This window comes from Tachysurus fulvidraco, chromosome 2, assembly GCF_022655615.1.
Source record: "Tachysurus fulvidraco isolate hzauxx_2018 chromosome 2, HZAU_PFXX_2.0, whole genome shotgun sequence".
NCBI classification, from domain to species: Eukaryota; Metazoa; Chordata; class Actinopteri; order Siluriformes; family Bagridae; genus Tachysurus; species Tachysurus fulvidraco.
In genome coordinates this window covers 1,456,303-1,475,356 of record NC_062519.1, presented here as the reverse complement: position 1 = coordinate 1,475,356, position 19,054 = coordinate 1,456,303, and the positions used below count along the sequence as shown (strand labels likewise).

The 19,054-nt window shown below is 39.8% G+C and overlaps 1 protein-coding gene and 1 long non-coding RNA gene across 2 annotated transcripts; one reads left to right on the top strand and one right to left on the bottom strand.

Annotated features, from left to right (window-relative positions):
• The first annotated feature begins 1,154 nt into the window (after positions 1-1,154).
• Positions 1,155-18,232, top strand: LOC125140768 (NACHT, LRR and PYD domains-containing protein 9-like). The gene is made up of 9 exons (XM_047810477.1): positions 1,155-1,229; positions 3,009-3,119; positions 7,839-7,953; positions 8,667-8,717; positions 9,000-9,204; positions 9,501-11,271; positions 16,794-16,967; positions 17,525-17,693; positions 18,062-18,232. The coding sequence occupies exons 2-9, from the start codon at positions 3,010-3,012 to the stop codon at positions 18,230-18,232; spliced, it is 2,766 nt and encodes a 921-aa protein (XP_047666433.1). The 5' UTR covers positions 1,155-1,229; position 3,009.
• Positions 5,133-6,217, bottom strand: LOC113657245. The gene is made up of 4 exons (XR_003444130.2): positions 5,994-6,217; positions 5,831-5,915; positions 5,660-5,737; positions 5,133-5,562 (listed from the first exon to the last, which is right to left on the bottom strand). It is a non-coding gene; the product is annotated as an uncharacterized LOC113657245 (long non-coding RNA).
• Positions 18,233-19,054: the final 822 nt, after the last annotated feature.

The following is a 19,054-nucleotide window of genomic DNA, read 5'->3' as shown; positions in this document are numbered from 1 at the left end:
ATACCTCAAACAGCATTATAGAGTTTGCAGACGACACCACAGTGGTAGGCCGGATTGAAGGTAACGACGAGACGGCTTACAGGGAGGAGATCCAGCACCTAGTAGCATGGTATGAAGACAATAACCTGGAACTTAACACCAAAAAGACCAAGGAGGTCATTGTGGATTTCAGACGTGCTGGCACTGCTGTTGAGCGTGTACCTAGCTTCAAGTTCCTTGGAATACACATCTCTGAGGATCTCACCTGGTCTCTGAACTCCTCCATCCTGATCAAAAAGCACAACAGCGCCTATATTTTCTGAGAAGTCTTAAAAAGTCTTGACTGTGCTACAAGATACTGGAGAACACGCTGTTTGCAAAGGGCGAGGGGCATCATCAAAGATCCCTCTCACCCAAACCACGGACTGTTTACACTTCTTCCATCGGGCAGATGCTACCGTTGTCTCAGAGCCAGAACAAACAGACTGAAAAATAGCTTCTTTCCCGTGGCTGTTTCTGCACTGAACAGCTGATATGGTGTTAACAATCACCACTTTTCTTCTGTGTTTTGCACCATTTTGCACCACTTTAAAATCATGCATCCTTGCACCACCCAAAAACTATCATTACACTTCTGTATGTCCATCCATATTTATTCTGTCTAGTCTGTGTGTATATATGTATATATTCATAATGACATTCCTTTTGTACAGCTATCTGTCATACCACTTCATACTGTATCATACTTATATAAAATATATACCACACTATATAAACCCTTATTCAGTTATATGTACATATTACTACACCTTCTGTATAACCTCATACCCTTATTTATTACACTGCCACTTGTAAATATGCCATCTATGCACTTCTGGTTAGATGCTAACTGCATTTCATTGGCTCTGTAGAGACCTTGCACAATGAAAATAAAGTTGAATCTAATCTAATCTAATCTAATCTATTTAGAGTCGGAGGGGCTGTCAGGCATGACTGAAAGTGAGTAACTTGTGGATCAGCGCTGACTCAAGACGGAAACTGTTTAGAACTTTTACCAATTTGCCTATTACACCAGTTTGTTATTTGCATAAGCTGGTTTGACAGGTTCTTTTTTTTTTTTGTGTGTGAGTGTGTGTGTGTGTGCGTCTCTGCACTTCACCCCTCTGCACTATAAACTCTAATGAAAGTGAAAGACAGCAGCTCCATTTTGTGACGAGTGAAAAATAAAAGATTTCAGGAGTAAAAACACAGTGAGTATCTAAAGCTCTAATATATAAACACACTGAAGTGACACTAGATGCAGAAGAGTTTTGTGGGTTTGTACTGAAGCTTTAATGTACACAGGTTGTTTTATAACTTTATAGCGTGACTATTACCTGTAAGTGAACTCTGTGCTGATTCAGGGTTTAATTTAACACACAGATGTTGGTGTGAAGTAAACGTGTGTCCTGCTGTAATCTGGAGAAGGAGACGTGACCTCCAACATGAGTGTGTCTGGAAAACAGGACTTAAAGAAAGACGAGAGGTGACTTACTTTTACATTCACCAGCAATAAATACACACCAGTGGCAGTTCGTCACATAGGTTACGAAATGTAATCTATTTGATTCGTGTTCGCAGAGACGGAGCTCCCTTTTTTAAACGCGTTTCTTTCCGCCACTCAGAAGCAATTTTGCTCATTTGTTATTCATTTTGAAACTTTAAGCACTACATTACTCAACATTTAACCATTTAAGGAGATTTTATCCTTGTTTTTATTGCTTTATATCCTGTAGGTTTCCCTATTGCGTTTCGCGATCGGCATAGCAAACTGTAGCACACACGGTTTACCAACACGCGATGTGTAACTCGCAAAGCACAATGTTCCTTCTGTTTACCCAGTGCGATACCATAGAGGATGCTTAGGAAGTTTAACATTAAAATTTTGTAACTGTTGCCCCGCCTCTTACTGTACATCTGGAGCCTCATACTTTTAATTCCTTTCTATGTGCATGTGCCTCTTCTATGTTTAATATTCTATCAAAGTGAGCATCATGAATTTAGGAATCAAAATAATAAAAGATAGGCTACTACACCTGTCAGAGGAAATTACATTTATTTTTGTGCCCTTTTATTTATTCATTTATTTTATTATTTTTCTATATTTGTGTTAGATAAATCCATTTCTGTGAAAATGGTATTACAAAAACAAGTAAATTAATGCTGAATAATAATGTCCACATCAGTGGTCACCATCACTATTTCAGAATGTGGTAGACATTAGGTGGTCCTAAAACTGTATCAGCATGAGACCCCCTGGCAGTATGCAATGTTGTATAAAGTACTAGAAAGCAATACTCGAGTAAAAGTACCTTTCTAGAAAAAGACTTTGGTAGAAGTGAAAGTTACCTTTTAGAATATTACTCAAGTAAAAGTCTTAAAGTATCTGATATTTACTGTACTCAAGTATCAAAAGTCATTTTCTGATATTTAATGTACTTAAGTATTTGAAGTAAAAGTAAAAAGTAAAATTTCATAGCAACAGATGATCCGCGAACATGAATCAAATAGATTACATTTCGTAACCTATGTGACGAACTGCCGTGAGACTGGGTTGTAAATACACACCGTCTCATGGGAACACATTTGTATCTCTAAACACTCACTAGTTAACACAGGAACTCAACTTTGCTTTAAGGTGTTTAATAGCAGTGAATATATCACTGAATTGATCTCAGAACAGTTTAGACAAATCATTCACTGAGAGAAGAGTAAAAAGGACTGTGTAATGTAGAGCATAAGAGCAGCAGAGCTTTGTGTCAGTGAATTCTACAGGCTTTAAGACCCAGCTGAGTCAGTTAGCTGTGATTGGGACTCCTGATATCAGTGTAATTCCTGACTTATGAAGCCTGTCTCCTGTTTGAATAAGTGTACAGACTGGATCTGAATTAAAAAGATGGAATTATTGGTGTTTAATGATGAACACGTTGTTTAACAGTGCTGAGACAGCAGAGTATTAATTATTGCTGATATTTCTGTTGTAATTCTAGAATGATGAAGAGAAAGAGATCAGACTCACCAGAACCCAGCTGTGTGTCCATGAAGAGTGACGCGTCAATGGATCCTCCATATAACTTCAGAAACAGATCTACTGATGTGAGGTCAGTATAGTGAGGTGTTTTACAGCAGTGTTCCACCTGATCAAACTCACTCGTCTCATTATGAAGCTTTATGAGCTTTCTATTATGAGCTTTATCAGGTGTTGAAGCAGTAAAACACTAAATTGTGCAGTGCTGCAGCTCTCGGACTGGCAGTGAGGAAAAGTGCTTTAAGAGTTCAGTTCAGTCTGCAGTCCCTGAGCTGGAGGGTCTGTGCTGCTACAGAAGAACATTTACACCTGGGACATTAATGACAATATAAAGATTTTATTCATACAGATTTATTCAAACATTTGGGGGAAGTCCTGGCCTAATGGTTAGAAAGTCTGACTCTCAACCCTAAGGTTGTGGGTGCGAGCCTCGGGCTGGCCACGACTGAGGTGCCCTTGAGCAATGCACCAAACCCCCCAACTGCTCCCCGGGCACCACAGCATAAATGGCTGCCCACTGCTCTGGGGTCTCATTTATAAAGTGCGCACGCCAGTTTTCGCACAAAGGTTGTGATCTATAAAAAAACAATCTTGACGGGAAAATGTGCGCACCTATAAGCAAACTTTGAGACGTGCGTACGCACATTCTGGAGACAAAGGGAATTGGCGACACAGATGGTGAGGTCGTGAACTGAAGTTAGATTGTAGAAAATTCATGTGAGAAGAACGATTATAAGATTTAATGACATTTAATTTTCACTCCATATACGTTATATCCACATTATCATGAAGATTAAATCCAACAGTGTTATTTGTGCCGATTGTTTTAGGCTATATACATCTAGTAAAATCCAAACGTAATTCAAAATGTATTAAAAATAAAATAATAATAATCAGCGCTACTCCGTCCAGAGTGTATCCTGCCTTGATGCCCAATGACGCCTGAGGATAGGCACAGGCTCCCCGTGACCCGAGTAGTACGGATAAGCGGTAGAAGAAGAATGAATGAATAAATAATCAGCGCTGCTTACAGTCACATTGTCCACAACGGAAGCGCAGGAGGAGATGGCGCGACTACATGTCATACAGAATAGCATCTAATACCCTTTTATTAGAGAACTGCAGAGCACAGTGTAAAAACGAAACATTTTCCTTAATGTACATATAATCATAAAATGTCAAAGTATGCAAACTTGCTTGGTAAGTATGCACGGTGGCTTAGTGGCTTAGCACGTTCGCCTCACACCTCCAGGGTCGGGGTTCGATTCCCGCCTCCGCCTTGTGTGTGCGGAGTTTGCGTGTTCTCCCCGTGCCTCGGGGGTTTCCTCCGGGTACTCCGGTTTCCTCCCCCGGTCCAAAGACATGCATGGTAGGTTGATTGGCATCTCTGGAAAAATTGTCCGTAGTGTGTGATTGCGTGAGTGAATGAGAGTGTGTGTGTGCCCTGTGATGGGTTGGCACTCCGTCCAGGGTGTATCCTGCCTTGATGCCCGATGACGCCTGAGACAGGCACAGGCTCCCCGTGACCCGAGGTAGTTCGGATAAAGCGGTAGAAAATGAATGAATGAATGAAATTAATTCTGAATTCTTGAAGTTTTAGCTACTTCAACATAGTAAAAGTAGATAAGACTCATGGGTAATGTAGTATTTAGTTTACTGTCCGATTTAACACACCAAATAGATGGAAAAACGGCTTTTCTCAGAAAAGAAACCATAGCACAATGGTTATTACTCTACAGAATATAAAGCAATAAAAACAAGGATAAAATCTCCTGGTTAAATGTTGAGTAATGTAGTGCTTAAAGTTTAAAAATGAATAACAAATGAGCAAAATTGCTTCCGAGTGGCAGAAAGAAAAACGCAGTGCAGACACGAAAGATGCTTCCAATTGAAATACATTAGATCGAAAGTCCGTACTTTTTGACACGTTAAAAAAGGGAGCTCCGTCTCCGCGAACACGAATCAAATAGATTACATTTCGTAACCTATGTGTGACCAAAGGCATGTATACCATAGGATATAAATTCCTAATTTGGATAATTAAACTAAGAGTGACTACGCCACCCCCACTTTAAACAACTTAGTGGGAGAAAATAAGACAACCCGCTCAAGCAATTCAAGTGAATGAATTAGAAGCCAGAGTACAAAGGAGTTTACAATTTATTTAACAGCAATGATAAAATACGAGCTTCACATATAAAAAGACTGTCAACAGGTTCCCCCCTACTGGTTCAGATTTAAACACCCACTGGCCATAAAGGAATGGGTTCTGGCATTTAATAAAAAAAATTAAACAAAAATCACATCAAAAATAAACCTGTATGAAAAATATTTCGATTACACCTCAAATACAAAGAATAAACAAATAAGCAAACACCCAATACACAAGAACTCAATTCCTACACAAACCCACAGCGCAAACCCAAGTAGAGGGAGATCAAACTTAAAAAGAAAATAAATGGAAAAATACAAAAGGAAAGAAACAGTGGTTGCCCAATCAACAGCCAAAAGTACTCCTATAAATAAAAACACATTTAATACATTTCAAGTAAAATGGAGCATCAAATATACACAGTATAAGACATGGGCATTTCACAAATCCAAATTACATACCTCCTTTTAAAACAGCCAGATTAACCTGGCTACCTCATTTGAAGAGAAGCTTTTCCCCTTTGTCCAATATGAACGAAGCTACAATAAACAGTTACATTTTAACATTACCATCTCTCCATATTACACAATAAATACCCCACACTCCAATAAGAATAACAGCAGCATTATTACCTGGCTAGTGATATCAGATGCTATCGAGCAATTGGTTATTTGCTACACATCCTGTTCTGGAAAGCGGTGCGTCTGCTTTTAGGAACTGTAGCAACACACTTAATTTACACAATATCTCGTAATTATACGTTCAACTCTTAAAACACCACTGCAGCATCTTTACCTGATACAGGACACCCCTTAAGAATGCCCAGCAATCACTAAAGTCGCTAACTCCACCAAATTGAAGAGGCAGAATATCCACAGCGACCTTTAGGGCACAGGCATACCAGAGGAAACGAAATAGAACGATCATTTTTAACAAGATCGTATAAAAGACTAGTCGCAGCAGTCTTTCCAACGCACACACATACCAGAGGGAACGGGATCAAACGATAGATTCTCAGTGTCGCGAGACTTTAAACACCTGTGTAATTATCCTACCCACCCTCTTAAAAGGAAAGTAGTCTCAATCCGGTCACATATGTGACGAACTGCCTTGAGACTGGGTTGTAAATACCTGTCTGCCAATTCCCGCTGGAAACAGCCGGTTGCCAAGAACCCCAGAGTGGTGAGGACTTGTATTTGGACTGGGATGGCATGGTTCCGGCGTGTTGCCCTCTCTAATACTGGACCCAATTCAACACATATATCTAAGAGTACAGCTCTGGGGAATCTAAATCGGCTTATTAGCCAGTCATCATAATGGGCCAGGAAATCATCATGGTCCCTGAAATCTCGTTCTCTCCTTATTCTGCCATTGGCGTAATCCTCCAACAGTGCCAGCAGTGCCATCATGAAGCATTACATACCCGGGTCACCGGAGGATTTATATGTTTCTAGCAATTAGACTGATCGTTAACACCTTGACAAAATCACAGAATTAATTTGTGGGCGAAAATTTAAGACGAAAATGTTATAGTGAACACGTACTTTTTCATGACGGTTTTGTAATGAACACCGTAATAGTTAGGACCGATGATGAGTAGCGATTGTGCTTCATGACTGTATTTGCATACTTTGACATTTTATGATATATGTACATTAAGGAAAATGTTTCGTTTTTACACTGTGCTCTGCAGTTCTCTAATAAAAGGGTATTAGATGCTATTCTGTATGACATGTAGTCGCGCCATCGCCTCCTGCGCTCCCGTTGTGGACAATGTGACTGTAAGCAGCGCTGATCATTCATTCATTCATTTATCTTCTACCGCTTATCCGAACTACTCGGGTCACGGGGAGCCTGTGCCTATCCTCAGGCGTCATTGGGCATCAAGGCAGGATACACTCTGGACGGAGTAGCGCTGATTATTATTATTATTTTATTTTTAATACATTTTGAATTACGTTTGGATTTTACTAGATGTATATAGCCTAAAACAATCGGCACAAATAACACTGTTGGATTTAATCTTCATGATAATGTGGATATAACGTATATGGAGTGAAAATTAAATGTCATTAATTCTTATAATCGTTCTTCTCACATGAATTTTCTACAATCTAACTTCAGTTCACGACCTCACCATCTGTGTCGCCAATTCCCTTTGTCTCCAGAATGTGTGTACGCACGTCTCAAAGTTTGCTTATAGGTGCGCACATTTTCCCGTCAAGATTGTTTTTTTATAGATCACAACCTTTGCGCGAAAACTGGCGTACGCACGTTTCCAGCTCCGTTTTGTGCGTACGCACACTTTATAAATGAGACCCCTGATCTAAGAACATTTTAGACAAATCATTCACTGAGAGAAGAGTAAAAAGGACGGTGTAATGTGGAGCATAAGAGCAGCAGAGCTTTGTGTCAGTGAACTCTACAGGCTTTAAGACCCAGCTGAGTCAGTTAGCTGTGATTGGGACTCCTGATATCAGTGTAATTCCTGACTTATGAAGCCTGTCTCCTGTTTGAATAAGTGTACAGACTGGATCTGAATTAAAAAGATGGAATTATTGGTGTTTAATGATGAACACATTGTTTAACAGAGCTGAGACAGCAGAGTATTAATTATTGCTATTTCCGTTGTAATTCTAGAATGATGAAGAGAAAGAGATCAGACTCACCAGAACCCAGCTGTGTGTCCATGAAGAGTGACGTGTCAATGGATCCTCCATATAACTTCAGAAACAGATCTACTGATGTGAGGTCAGTACAGTGAGGTGTTTTACAGCAGTGTTCCACCTGATCAAACTCACTCGTCTCATTATGAAGCCCTTCATGAGCTTTATCAGGTGTTGAAGCAGTAAAACACTAAACTGTGCAGTGCTGCAGCTCTCGGACTGGCAGTGAGGGAAAGTGCTTTAAGAGTTCAGTTCAGTCTGCAGTCCCTGAGCTGGAGGGTCTGTGGTGCTACAGAAGAACATTTACACCTGGGACATTAATGACAATATAAAGATTTTATTCATTTATTCAAACATTTGGGGGAAGTCCTGGCCTAATGGTTAGAAAGTCTGACTCTCAACCCTAAGGTTGTGGGTTCGAGCCTCGGGCTGGCCACGACTGAGGTGCCCTTGAGAGAGCCACCGAACCCCCCCAACTCCTCCACGGGCGCCGCAGCATAAATGGCTGCCCACTGCTCTGTTCACTGCTGTGTGTGCACTTTGGATGGGTTAAATGCAGAGAACAAATTCTGAGTATGGGTCACTGTACTTAGCCGTATGTCACATCACATCACTTGTTTCTAAACATGTGGGTGTCAGTTAGGAAATCCTGAAATCAGTGTATTGTGTTAAGAGGATAGTGTTAAATATCTGTGTCTGTATTTATTAGTGTGTGATTTGTGCATCTATGAATACATCCATATACGTCCAATACGTCCATATCACATGATGTGTTTTGTTTGTTCACAGACCACAAAAGAAGAAATCAAAGAAATCAAACATCAGCAAAAATCATCTGGACTCCATATTCAAGGTGTGTGTGTGTGTGTGTGTGTGTGTGTGTGTGTGTGTGTGTGTGTGTGTGTGTGTGTGTGTGTGTGTGCGTGTGTGTGTGTGTGTGTGTGTGTGTGTGTTAGTGTGTAATGTGTGTTGTGATCCCTTGTAATGTCTTGATGTGCAGCAGCATTATGGATCAGAATTTAAGTGCTAAGTTTAAATGTGATAATAAAAAGAGACTTCTACTTTGTATAAATTAAAATCATCTCTCACTGTAAAATGATAATATTTAGATCTGTACCTGTGTGTTTCTAACCAGGAGCTGGAACATAAAGTCATCACTCTGGTAAAGAATGAGCTGAAGAGCTTTAGGAAGCTCCTGAGTCCAGATTACCCAGCATGCACTGAGAGGGAGGTGGAGGATGAGGAGGATCTACACAGTGTCAGAGAGGGAGCGCTGAAGATCACACAGCACGTCCTCAAGAACATGAACCACACAGATCTCACTAACACACTGTACAACAGTAAGAGCTCTGAGTCATGACTTTATTCCATCAGCTTCACTTTAGAGAGAGGAAATAGTTTTAGATATGAACACTTTTAGTTTTAAATGTAATTTTAATATCATGTAAATCTGCTGCTTTTCTGTTCTGTTCATGGTCCAGCTTGTGGTTACTCTGTACAATGGTCCTGATCTTTCAGTAATATTTAGTACATCAATCAGGAACGAACAGCAGGAACTGAAATGAATTTACATTTTATATTGAGCTCAGTGATTTTACATTAATACATGTTATTACATGTTATTACTGTTTATTAGAACTCACCTCTGTGTCTCAGCCAACGTTGAAGTCCAAGCTGAGAGAGAAGTGTGAAAGAATTAATGAAGGAATCTCACAGCCTGGAAGCTCAGCACTTCTGAATGATATCTACACTGAGCTCTACATCACAGAGGGTTGGAGTGGAGACGTCAACAATGAACATGAGGTGAGACAGATTGAGACAGCGTCCAGGAGACCAGCAACACAGGAGACACCCATCAAATGTAATGATCTCTTTAAAGACAAGTCCATCAGAACTGTGCTGACTAAAGGAGTTGCTGGAATTGGAAAAACAGTCTCTGTGCAGAAGTTCATTCTGGACTGGTCTGAAGGAAAAGCAAATCAGGACGTCACCTTCATGTTTCCACTTCCCTTTAGAGAGCTGAATCTGATGAAGCAGCAAAATCTCAGTCTGATGAATCTTCTTCATAATTTTTTCCCAGAAAAAAGAAAACTAGAATCAATAGACTTTGACTCCTACAAAGTGGTGTTGATCTTTGATGGTCTGGATGAGTGTCGACTTCCTCTAAATTTCCAGAAGAATGAGATGTTGTGTGATGTGACAGCGTCAGCCTCAGTGGATGTGCTGCTGACGAACCTCATCAAGGGGAATCTGCTTCCCTCTGCTCACCTCTGGATAACCACAAGACCAGGAGCAGCCAATCAGATCCCTCCTGAGTGTGTAAAACAGGTAACAGAGATACGAGGCTTCAGTGATCCTCAGAAAGAGGAGTACTTCAGGAAGAGGATCAGTAACCAGAGCCTGGCCAAAAACATCATCACACACCTGAAGTCTTCAAGAAGCCTCTACATCATGTGTCACATCCCAGTCTTCTGCTGGATCTCAGCCACTGTTCTAGAGAGAATGTTGGGTGAAGCTGAGGGTGGAGAGATCCCCAAGACTCTGACTCAAATGTTCACACACTTCCTGATCTTTCAGATCAAACACAAGGACCAAAAGTACCATCAGAAATGGGACCCTGATCCTCAGCAGACCAGAGAGAGTATCATGGCACTGGGAAAACTGGCTTTCCACCAGCTGGAGAAAGGAAACCTGATCTTCTATGAGGAAGACCTGAGAGAGTGTGGCATTGATGTCAGAGAAGTGTCAGTGTACTCAGGAGTGTGTACCCAGATCTTCAGAGAGGAGTTTGGTCTTCACCTGGGGAAGGTGTTCAGCTTTGTACATCTGAGTGTTCAGGAGTTTCTGGCTGCTTTATACATGTTTCTCTCCTTCATCAGCGGAAATGTAACAGAACATCAAACCTCTTACCTGTCTGATCTTTTCAGGAAGTCAAACATGTCTGATCTTCTCAGGAGTTCAGTAGACAAGGCCTTACAGAGTGAGAATGGACACCTGGACCTGTTCCTCCGCTTCCTTCTGGGTCTCTCACTGGAGTCCAATCAGACTCTCTTACGAGGCTTAATGCCACAGACAGGAAGCAGATCTGACAGCAAACAGGAAACAGTGGAGTACATCAAGGAGAAGATCAGGGAGAATCCATCTCCAGAGAAATCCATCAATCTGTTCCACTGTCTGAATGAACTGAATGATCATTCTCTAGTGCAGGAAGTACAAAAGTACCTGAACAGAGGAGTTTACAGTCGTCTCATTGGAAATAGAATCTCTCCAGCTCAGTGGTCAGCTCTGGTGTTTGTGTTACTGACCTCAGAACAGGAGCTGGATGAGTTTAATTTGTATAAATATGATCCATCAGATGAAGGTCTTCTGATGCTGCTGCCAGTGGTCAAAGCCTCCAGAAAAGCTGAGTGAGTATTTTTATTTATAACTGTATTACTGCATGGTTTATTATTTTAATGTAACACTGAACTGAACTGTGTGGATTAATGTGTGTTAATAGTTCCTCTAATCATCTTTACACAAACCTCTGGTACTTTTACAGGAGATTGTGTCACTTTTTACACTAACATGTTATATCTGAACTGAGGGCTGGGCCACATGGACAACATCTTATAACATCATATGAGTCATTTTATAGCTTTTATATATGAATCATGAAACATTTAGTGTTCTCTAAAATTGATGTAAAACATCTATACAAAATAACTGCATGCATTTAAGAACTAAAGACATTTCTGAACTAAACACCAGAAAAAGACTTTTTCTTTTCTGTTTATTTTGAAAGTGACATTTAACAAAACTCTCACAGAGGAGAAAAAACATCAGACTGACAAAATGGGATCAATATGGATAGAAAATATAAAAAGTAAATATTAAAACACTCTAATGTCCTTCAAGCATCTCTTTATGTTGAAGTTCCTCATCTTTTGTTGTGTGTGACACAGTGTTGTGATGCCAGGTTTCATTCTTTCGAACCTTTCTGTGGATTTTGGAGATTTTAAGCTGTGGACTGTGTTTGTATTCATAAGCAGCTGTATTTAATCTATATTTTTGTTGTACAACGTTAATAACAGACTGGTTTTGTTCTCTGTTCATCATTAAGTACTGATAAAATATTACACATTGGGCTAAAGGTTTACAGACTCTGAGGTCTGATATCACTTGAGCTCTTATTGGACTGGGAACAAAATACTGAATTGTACCATACTGGAAAGAGTGGGTTGCTAACTTCCTTTGTCTAGTCCTGGGTAAAAGTACTGACTTGGAAGGTGTATTGTGCAGTGTTGGACAGTAACGCGTTACTGTAACGTCGTTACTTTTGACAGTAACTAATACTGTAATGCATTATTTTTTAAAAGTAACTCCGTTACCGTTACTTAGTGGGTAGCACGTTTGCCTCACACCCCCAGGGTCGGGGTTCGATTCCCACCTCCGCCTTGTGTGTGCGGAGTTTGCATGTTCTCCCCGTGCCTCGGGGGTTTCCTCCGGGTACTCCAGGTGTAAAGACATGCATGGTAGGTTGATTGGCATCTCTGGAAAATTGCCCGTAGTGTGTGAGTGAATAAGAGTGTGTGTGTGTGTGCCCTGCACTGCGTCCAGGGTGTATTCTGCCTCGATGCCCGATGACGCCTGGGATAGGCACAGGCTCCCCGTGACCCGAGGTAGTTCGGATAAGCGGTAGAAAGTGAGTGAGCGTTACCGTTACTATATGATGCGTTACCTGTAGCTTTTTTAAATTAATTAATTTTGGCTGAAGTGTAGCCTACAGCCTAACCTGTTTACAGCAGCGACGCATTGTAGGACATAGATATATACACTCGCCTTGTATACGGCAGTACATTGGAGCGAATGCGTCAATTGAGCCGCCATCTTAGTACGGGGGACCCCTCCTCTTAATGCATTAGCGTCAATGTAGACAAAGAAATAAAATCACCATAAATGTGATTTCTATTTTTTTTTGGTTCATTCCAAAGGTCATACATGTATTTATCATTAAGTCCAGAGAAAATTTAAGGTTTTGATATTAAGATAGACCTACTAGCACTATGCATTATACTGTGAAAAAGTAGATTACCTTAATTAATGTAATTAATGTGATTTTCTATTTTTTTTTGTTCGTTCCAACCGTTTTTTGTATTTATCATTGAGTTCAGAGAAAATTTAAGGTTTTGATATGAAGATAATCTACTTTTTCAAAATATAATGCATAGTGCTAGTAGGTCTAAGTTTATTAGTTACATTCTTCCACTTGAGTAAACTTCATATGAACAATCACTACTTACCTTATAGCTTACTGCATGTAACACTGCTACAATGGTCTGACAAAACATGTTCATTTAAACATTTAAATTGTATTGGTTTATTAAATATGATACACAAAGCAATTTGCAGGTGAAAACAAATCACAGATTCAAGAGGAACATAATGTGAAAGTTAGATAGTTGAGGTGCCAAAGTCTGTTGAATCTTTAATTTATTCCCTTCCCGCAATACTTTTGCCACATTAAGTATAGTCACATAAACCAAAAACAACAACAACAACAACAAAGTTTTACTTTGAGGCTGAACTTGTGTGTTACACTGCAAAGCTGGTGACATCCTTCCAGGACTGTCAGCTGAATTAACCATTTAAAAAAAAAAAAAAGTGTTTAGTGTCTCTGCAACTTGTCCATGACTGACGTCTCTGTTTATCACTTGGGAATCTACAAACAGATTCAGATTATTTTATTTAATACCATGTCAGCAATCAAATTTTCATGGCAAAATTCAATTACAAAAACACAAATATCATATAAATGCAATAAAAACAAATCAAATCTAAACAGCAAGTCATATTATACAATTTTTTATTTTAATTAACATACGATAAAAAAAATCTAAACCCTTTTCAGACATAGTCATTAAATATGTCCTTAAGTGAAGTAACTTGATAAAAGAGCATTCTGCTTGTGTTAAGTCCAATCTAATAAAATGTTTGACAGATAAAGGAATCTTACAGAACATACATAAAGTTGGGTCTTCACCTTGAAGCATGGGTCAATTTTTAATGTCCTTATTAAGAGCTTCGGAATCTACAAACATTGTCGGTTTTCCTAACTGTCACAAACTAATGGGTAACTAGCATGGATTACGGTCTATGGATTATGGAACTACTGTCGTTAACCGAGGACTGAAACAAACCAACGTAACAAGAAATATAGTTTCATTGACATTCAATATCATAAAACACATTCTGACTTGTGTAATGTAATCCCTTGCTGTCTGGTTTTTAGATTTCTTTCGTTTGAACAACCAAACGCAGCACAGAAGTCCGGCATCGTCCATGCATTTAAAGTACAAGAGCACCGTATAAAGATGGCGGCGGTTTTGACGCATTTTTAGGACCCAAGGCGACATCTAGTGTGTAGATATCTATGATTGTAGGATTGGTGGATGCCATCCTGTAAACACTAAGAAGACGCGCGGAAGAAGCATGGGCGTAAATTTCATTTAACAGTAGGGGGGACAATAAATATAAAATTTCTCATGAGCAATTTTTGCAGGGGGGGGGGGGGGCACAAATAATAGTCTAATTGTACTTATAAAGATTATTATTGTAGCATGGACACGCGTCATTATGGGTATTTTCAAAGTTTTTATTCAAAGAAAGCAAAACTATCATAAAAATAATCACAACAATAAAAACAAGGAATTAAAAAAGGTTTAAAATGTTATTTAAAATTAATTAAGACACTTATGAACCATAGAAATTGATTATACAAAAAAATACAGTGTGGTCAGTTCGGACGTAGCACTAGTGCTCATTTAGTAAATATGCTAAACAGCTAAACAATATGCTAATTGTGGCCGTTAATGTTAAGTTAACATTATGCCAAGTCGTCCTAAATAAAACAATGCATGGGAAACGGCTTTGGCGTGTTAGTTACAGTGCACTATGCAACAAGCAAGTAAACAAGCTAATTTTAACTAGATAAGTCATATTTTAATCGCTAACATAGCAGATTCATGGAAAATTACATCCGTAATCAGCATTTTTGCCGCAACTAAATTATGAATGAGTCTGCATCAACTACATTAAAGAGATTCGCTTTATTTAAAGTGAATAAAATCCCCGACTTAATGGAGTTTAATATTAACTGAGCAGCAGCCACACACCTGACTCGTGTGTGCAGAGTAGGTGAGATGTACTGGGAAAACAGGCGGTGGGTCAAACCATTGTGAGGAAGGGGAGGGGGAACTCAACTGTTTCTAAATGCCTTTTTGCGTTTGTTTTTTTCTACTTACACAATTATTTAGGTATACATACATATATTTTTCACAATAGAGAGTGCGATATTTTTAAATATTTTTTTGGGGGGGGACAATCCTCGGATGGGGGGGGGGCATGTCCCCCCCCCTCCCCCCCCGGGATTTACGCCCATGGGAAGAAGTATGTGCGGTAGTAATTCCGAAACCCATGGGCTATAGCCCGCCCACACTGACAATTGATTGGCTGACTTACCAATCAGGATTGCCCCCCTCCCTCTCTACCGGGCGCGCGCTACAAGGTTTAGAGCACATACTTGAATACTTGTCTCTATCGCGCATGCGCGCTCTTGCTCGCTCGCTGTAGATTCCGGGAGATTGTAACTAATTTGCGGGAATCAGGGACCGCTTAGGGTTGCCACCCGTCCCGTGAAATACTGAATCGTCCCGTTTTTCAGGCAAAATGACAAAATGACTTGATTTGTCCCGTATTTTACATAGGTCCACATTATACAGCATCCCATGCAAATCACCCCACCCGCATTGTATGGAGACGCGTCCTATTCTGCCCCTGATTGGGTAATACTCGTTGCCATCGTTGGTTTGATTGGTTTGTTTTAGGGTCACGGGCCGTGAATCACGGCCAATCAGAGACAGAGGAGGGCGGGACGCCGCCTCGCCGCCCCCCCCCCCCCCCCGCGTCCAGCTCTGGAAGTTTCATACATCCACTGATGTTATTATGTTCATGATGTTATCTTTTGCAAGTTTTGTTACTGTTATGGATCTGTTAATTTAATAATAAGTTAATAAAATATGGTTCACATCTCACAAGTTCCTCCAAAAGCTTATTTTTGTCTTCACAGTCACACTTTGTTGGCGTATATTTATTAGTGTCATAGCTGTGTATTCAATATGACCACCTAACTTGTGATAGGGAGATACTGAGTGCATCTGTTCACACTGATTTCAATAGCAGATATCTTATTACAATGTCCATTGGTATCAATCTTAATATTTTTATGAATACATGTTTTAAGTTATGATATGCCACCACTGGCACGCCATCGGGACTGTGGTCAGGGACCCTAGAGCCGTTATCAATATGTGGGAGACTCCTGGAACTTCATGGATACTTGGGATGTCTGGTTTTGTGTTTGTATAAACCATAATGCATAAAAGGGCATTAATGGGAATATTAAAGAACATACTATTTTTTAGTAACTAGCACAACACTGGTATTGTGTTTGTATCTGACACATTATTATTTTTTAATACTGTGGCTAAAGTGTGATCCATAAGAGAGGACAATAATGACATATTGTCATATGTCTGACATATAACTGAGTGTAAAGTACGACTAGTATTGTCATGTTATTAACTGGTAGTGTACAGCTGTATAATTCTTTATTTTCTGTAATAAAATGCACTGTATCTGCAGTGTTGGGTGTAGAAACTTGAACACAGATCAGAGTGTAGTGTTTGTAGGCTGCTTGCTCTCACATGTGTGTGTTATGTACATGACCTAATGGACTTATAATAAATAGTAGCTGAGAGATTGTGGAGTGCAGAAAGACGTCCCTGCTCTTGTAAATGTGCTGATGTGGTGTCCTGTCCTCTGATTTGTGTGTGACACAAACACACTATGTGTTTGAGATCAGTGTTCTGATATTTAATTTCTCTTCCAGTCTAATTGGGTGTAATCTGACAGAGGAAAGCTGTAGAGTTCTGTCCTCAGTTCTCAGCTCAAACTCCTCCAGTCTGAGACATCTGGACCTGACTAACAATAAACTGCAGGATTCAGGAGTGAGGCTGCTCTGTGATGGACTGAAGGATCCACACTGTAGACTGGAGATACTGAGGTACACACACACACACACACACACACACACACACACACACAAACACACACACACCACACACACACACACACACACACACACACACACACACACACACACACACACACACACACACACACACCTTTAAGTTTTGAGGAATTATTCTAATCATCATATTTTTATTTCTATAGAACCTTTTAAACAGAAATCTTTACAATAGACTATATATACACTGCTAAAAAAAAAGGGAACAGTTAAAGGCAGGTTCTCCGATTTTTGAGGAATGGTTCAGAAAACTGAGTTGGGCCGAATAATAAAAAAATCAAAAACAAAATTCAAAACAAACATGTAGCCAATGAGCAGAAAAGGGCGTGTCTTGTCAATTTGTTTCTCTGATTCCTTGCTGCCTGCCCTGACCTTCTGCCTGTTCTTCGACTCCGATCTGCCTTTCTCTGATATTGTGTTTGCCGTGCTTGACCCTGCCTGTCTGTTCTGCCGAAATTATTATAAACGCTGCAAATGGATCCGTACGACTCCGCCTTGTTACAAAATCAAACACTTCATCATTTCTCTTTCAGTCTGTGGGAGTGTAATCTGACAGAGGAAAGCTGTAGAGTTCTGTCCTCAGTTCTCAGCTCAAACTCCTGCAGTCTGAGAGAACTGAACCTGAGTGTCAATAAACTGCTACAGGATTCAGGAGTGAAGCTGCTCTGTGAAGGACTGAAGGATCCACACTGTAAACTGGAGAAACTGAAGTACACACACACACGCAGACACACACTCACGCACACTCACGCACACACACGCACACTCTCTCTCTCTCACACACACACACACACACACACACATACACACAGGCACATGCACACACGTACTCACACACACACACACACACACTCACTCACTCACTCACACTCACACACAGTTTTAATAAACACTACAACATCCAGTTCTCCTCTGTGGTAACTGTAATTGTAGTGATCTGGTATATTGTCGTTGTGTGTGTGAGATGGCGAGTAAATGTACTGTATATAAAGATTTTGTGTAGTTCATGTTTTCAATACTAAAACTGAGTGTGTTAAGTGTGAGAAGGTTTTCTTTCTTGTAGGATGGAGGGCTGCAGTATTACAGATGAAGGTTGTGCTGCTCTGGCTTCAGCTCTGAGGTTAAACTCCTCATCACACCTGAGAGAACTGGATCTGTACAATAATTTTCCAGGAGAATCAGGAGTGAAGCTGCTCTCTGATCTACTGAAGGATCCACACTGTAAACTGGAGACACTATAGTGAGTTACTGACTTACTGTCTCTTTACTGTATGATATTGAGTAATATTCACGGTGTGCTGTAAAATGTCACATCTAATGTGTGTATTTAGGCTTCTATTGTTCATAAGCAATGTGTTTAAATGTGTCTGTAATTCTGTCCTGTTGTGTTTTTCAGCATTAAGGATAAGACACTCACCAGGTCTGGTGTATGACAGAAGTCTCTCCTCAGAGCTTTTTTCCAGGATAAATCAGTTATGGTGGTAAAGCGTTAGAACACGTCCCACATTTCCAGCAGTTTGGGAGCTGAATCATTCATATTCAGATGTAGAAGATCCAGAACAATAACTGAAATAGATCAGTGTCACTTTTTCCCAAATGTTTTGGTCACGACAAAGTTTTGATTTATAAAACATCCCACAGCAGATGGCAAACCACTAAGCGTTAAAATTAATTGCACAAACATGCTTCATTGCTTCAGATGGAATATTAAAATTGGACATAATCCTACATTAAAATTACATTTAATGTGAAATTTGAGCTTAAATCAGGTAGGGATAAGTTAGTTACACGCTGTTGCTGCTGATAAAACAACAAATTTAGGCTACATATTTCTGTCAGGAAACCTCGTATTTTTAAATAATTATGTGTCATCAAAATCGGTATTTATGGCTTTATATATGGTCACACAAGTGCGTCATTATATTAACATTTTATGTAAACAGCTGTATCTGAGGCAATAAGTGCATCGCATTAGGTTTTTTTTTTTTCAACTTACAGGATATAAAGTTTATTGTAATCGCTGTTTTTGTTGTTAATACATGTGGACAATGTCATGATTTAAA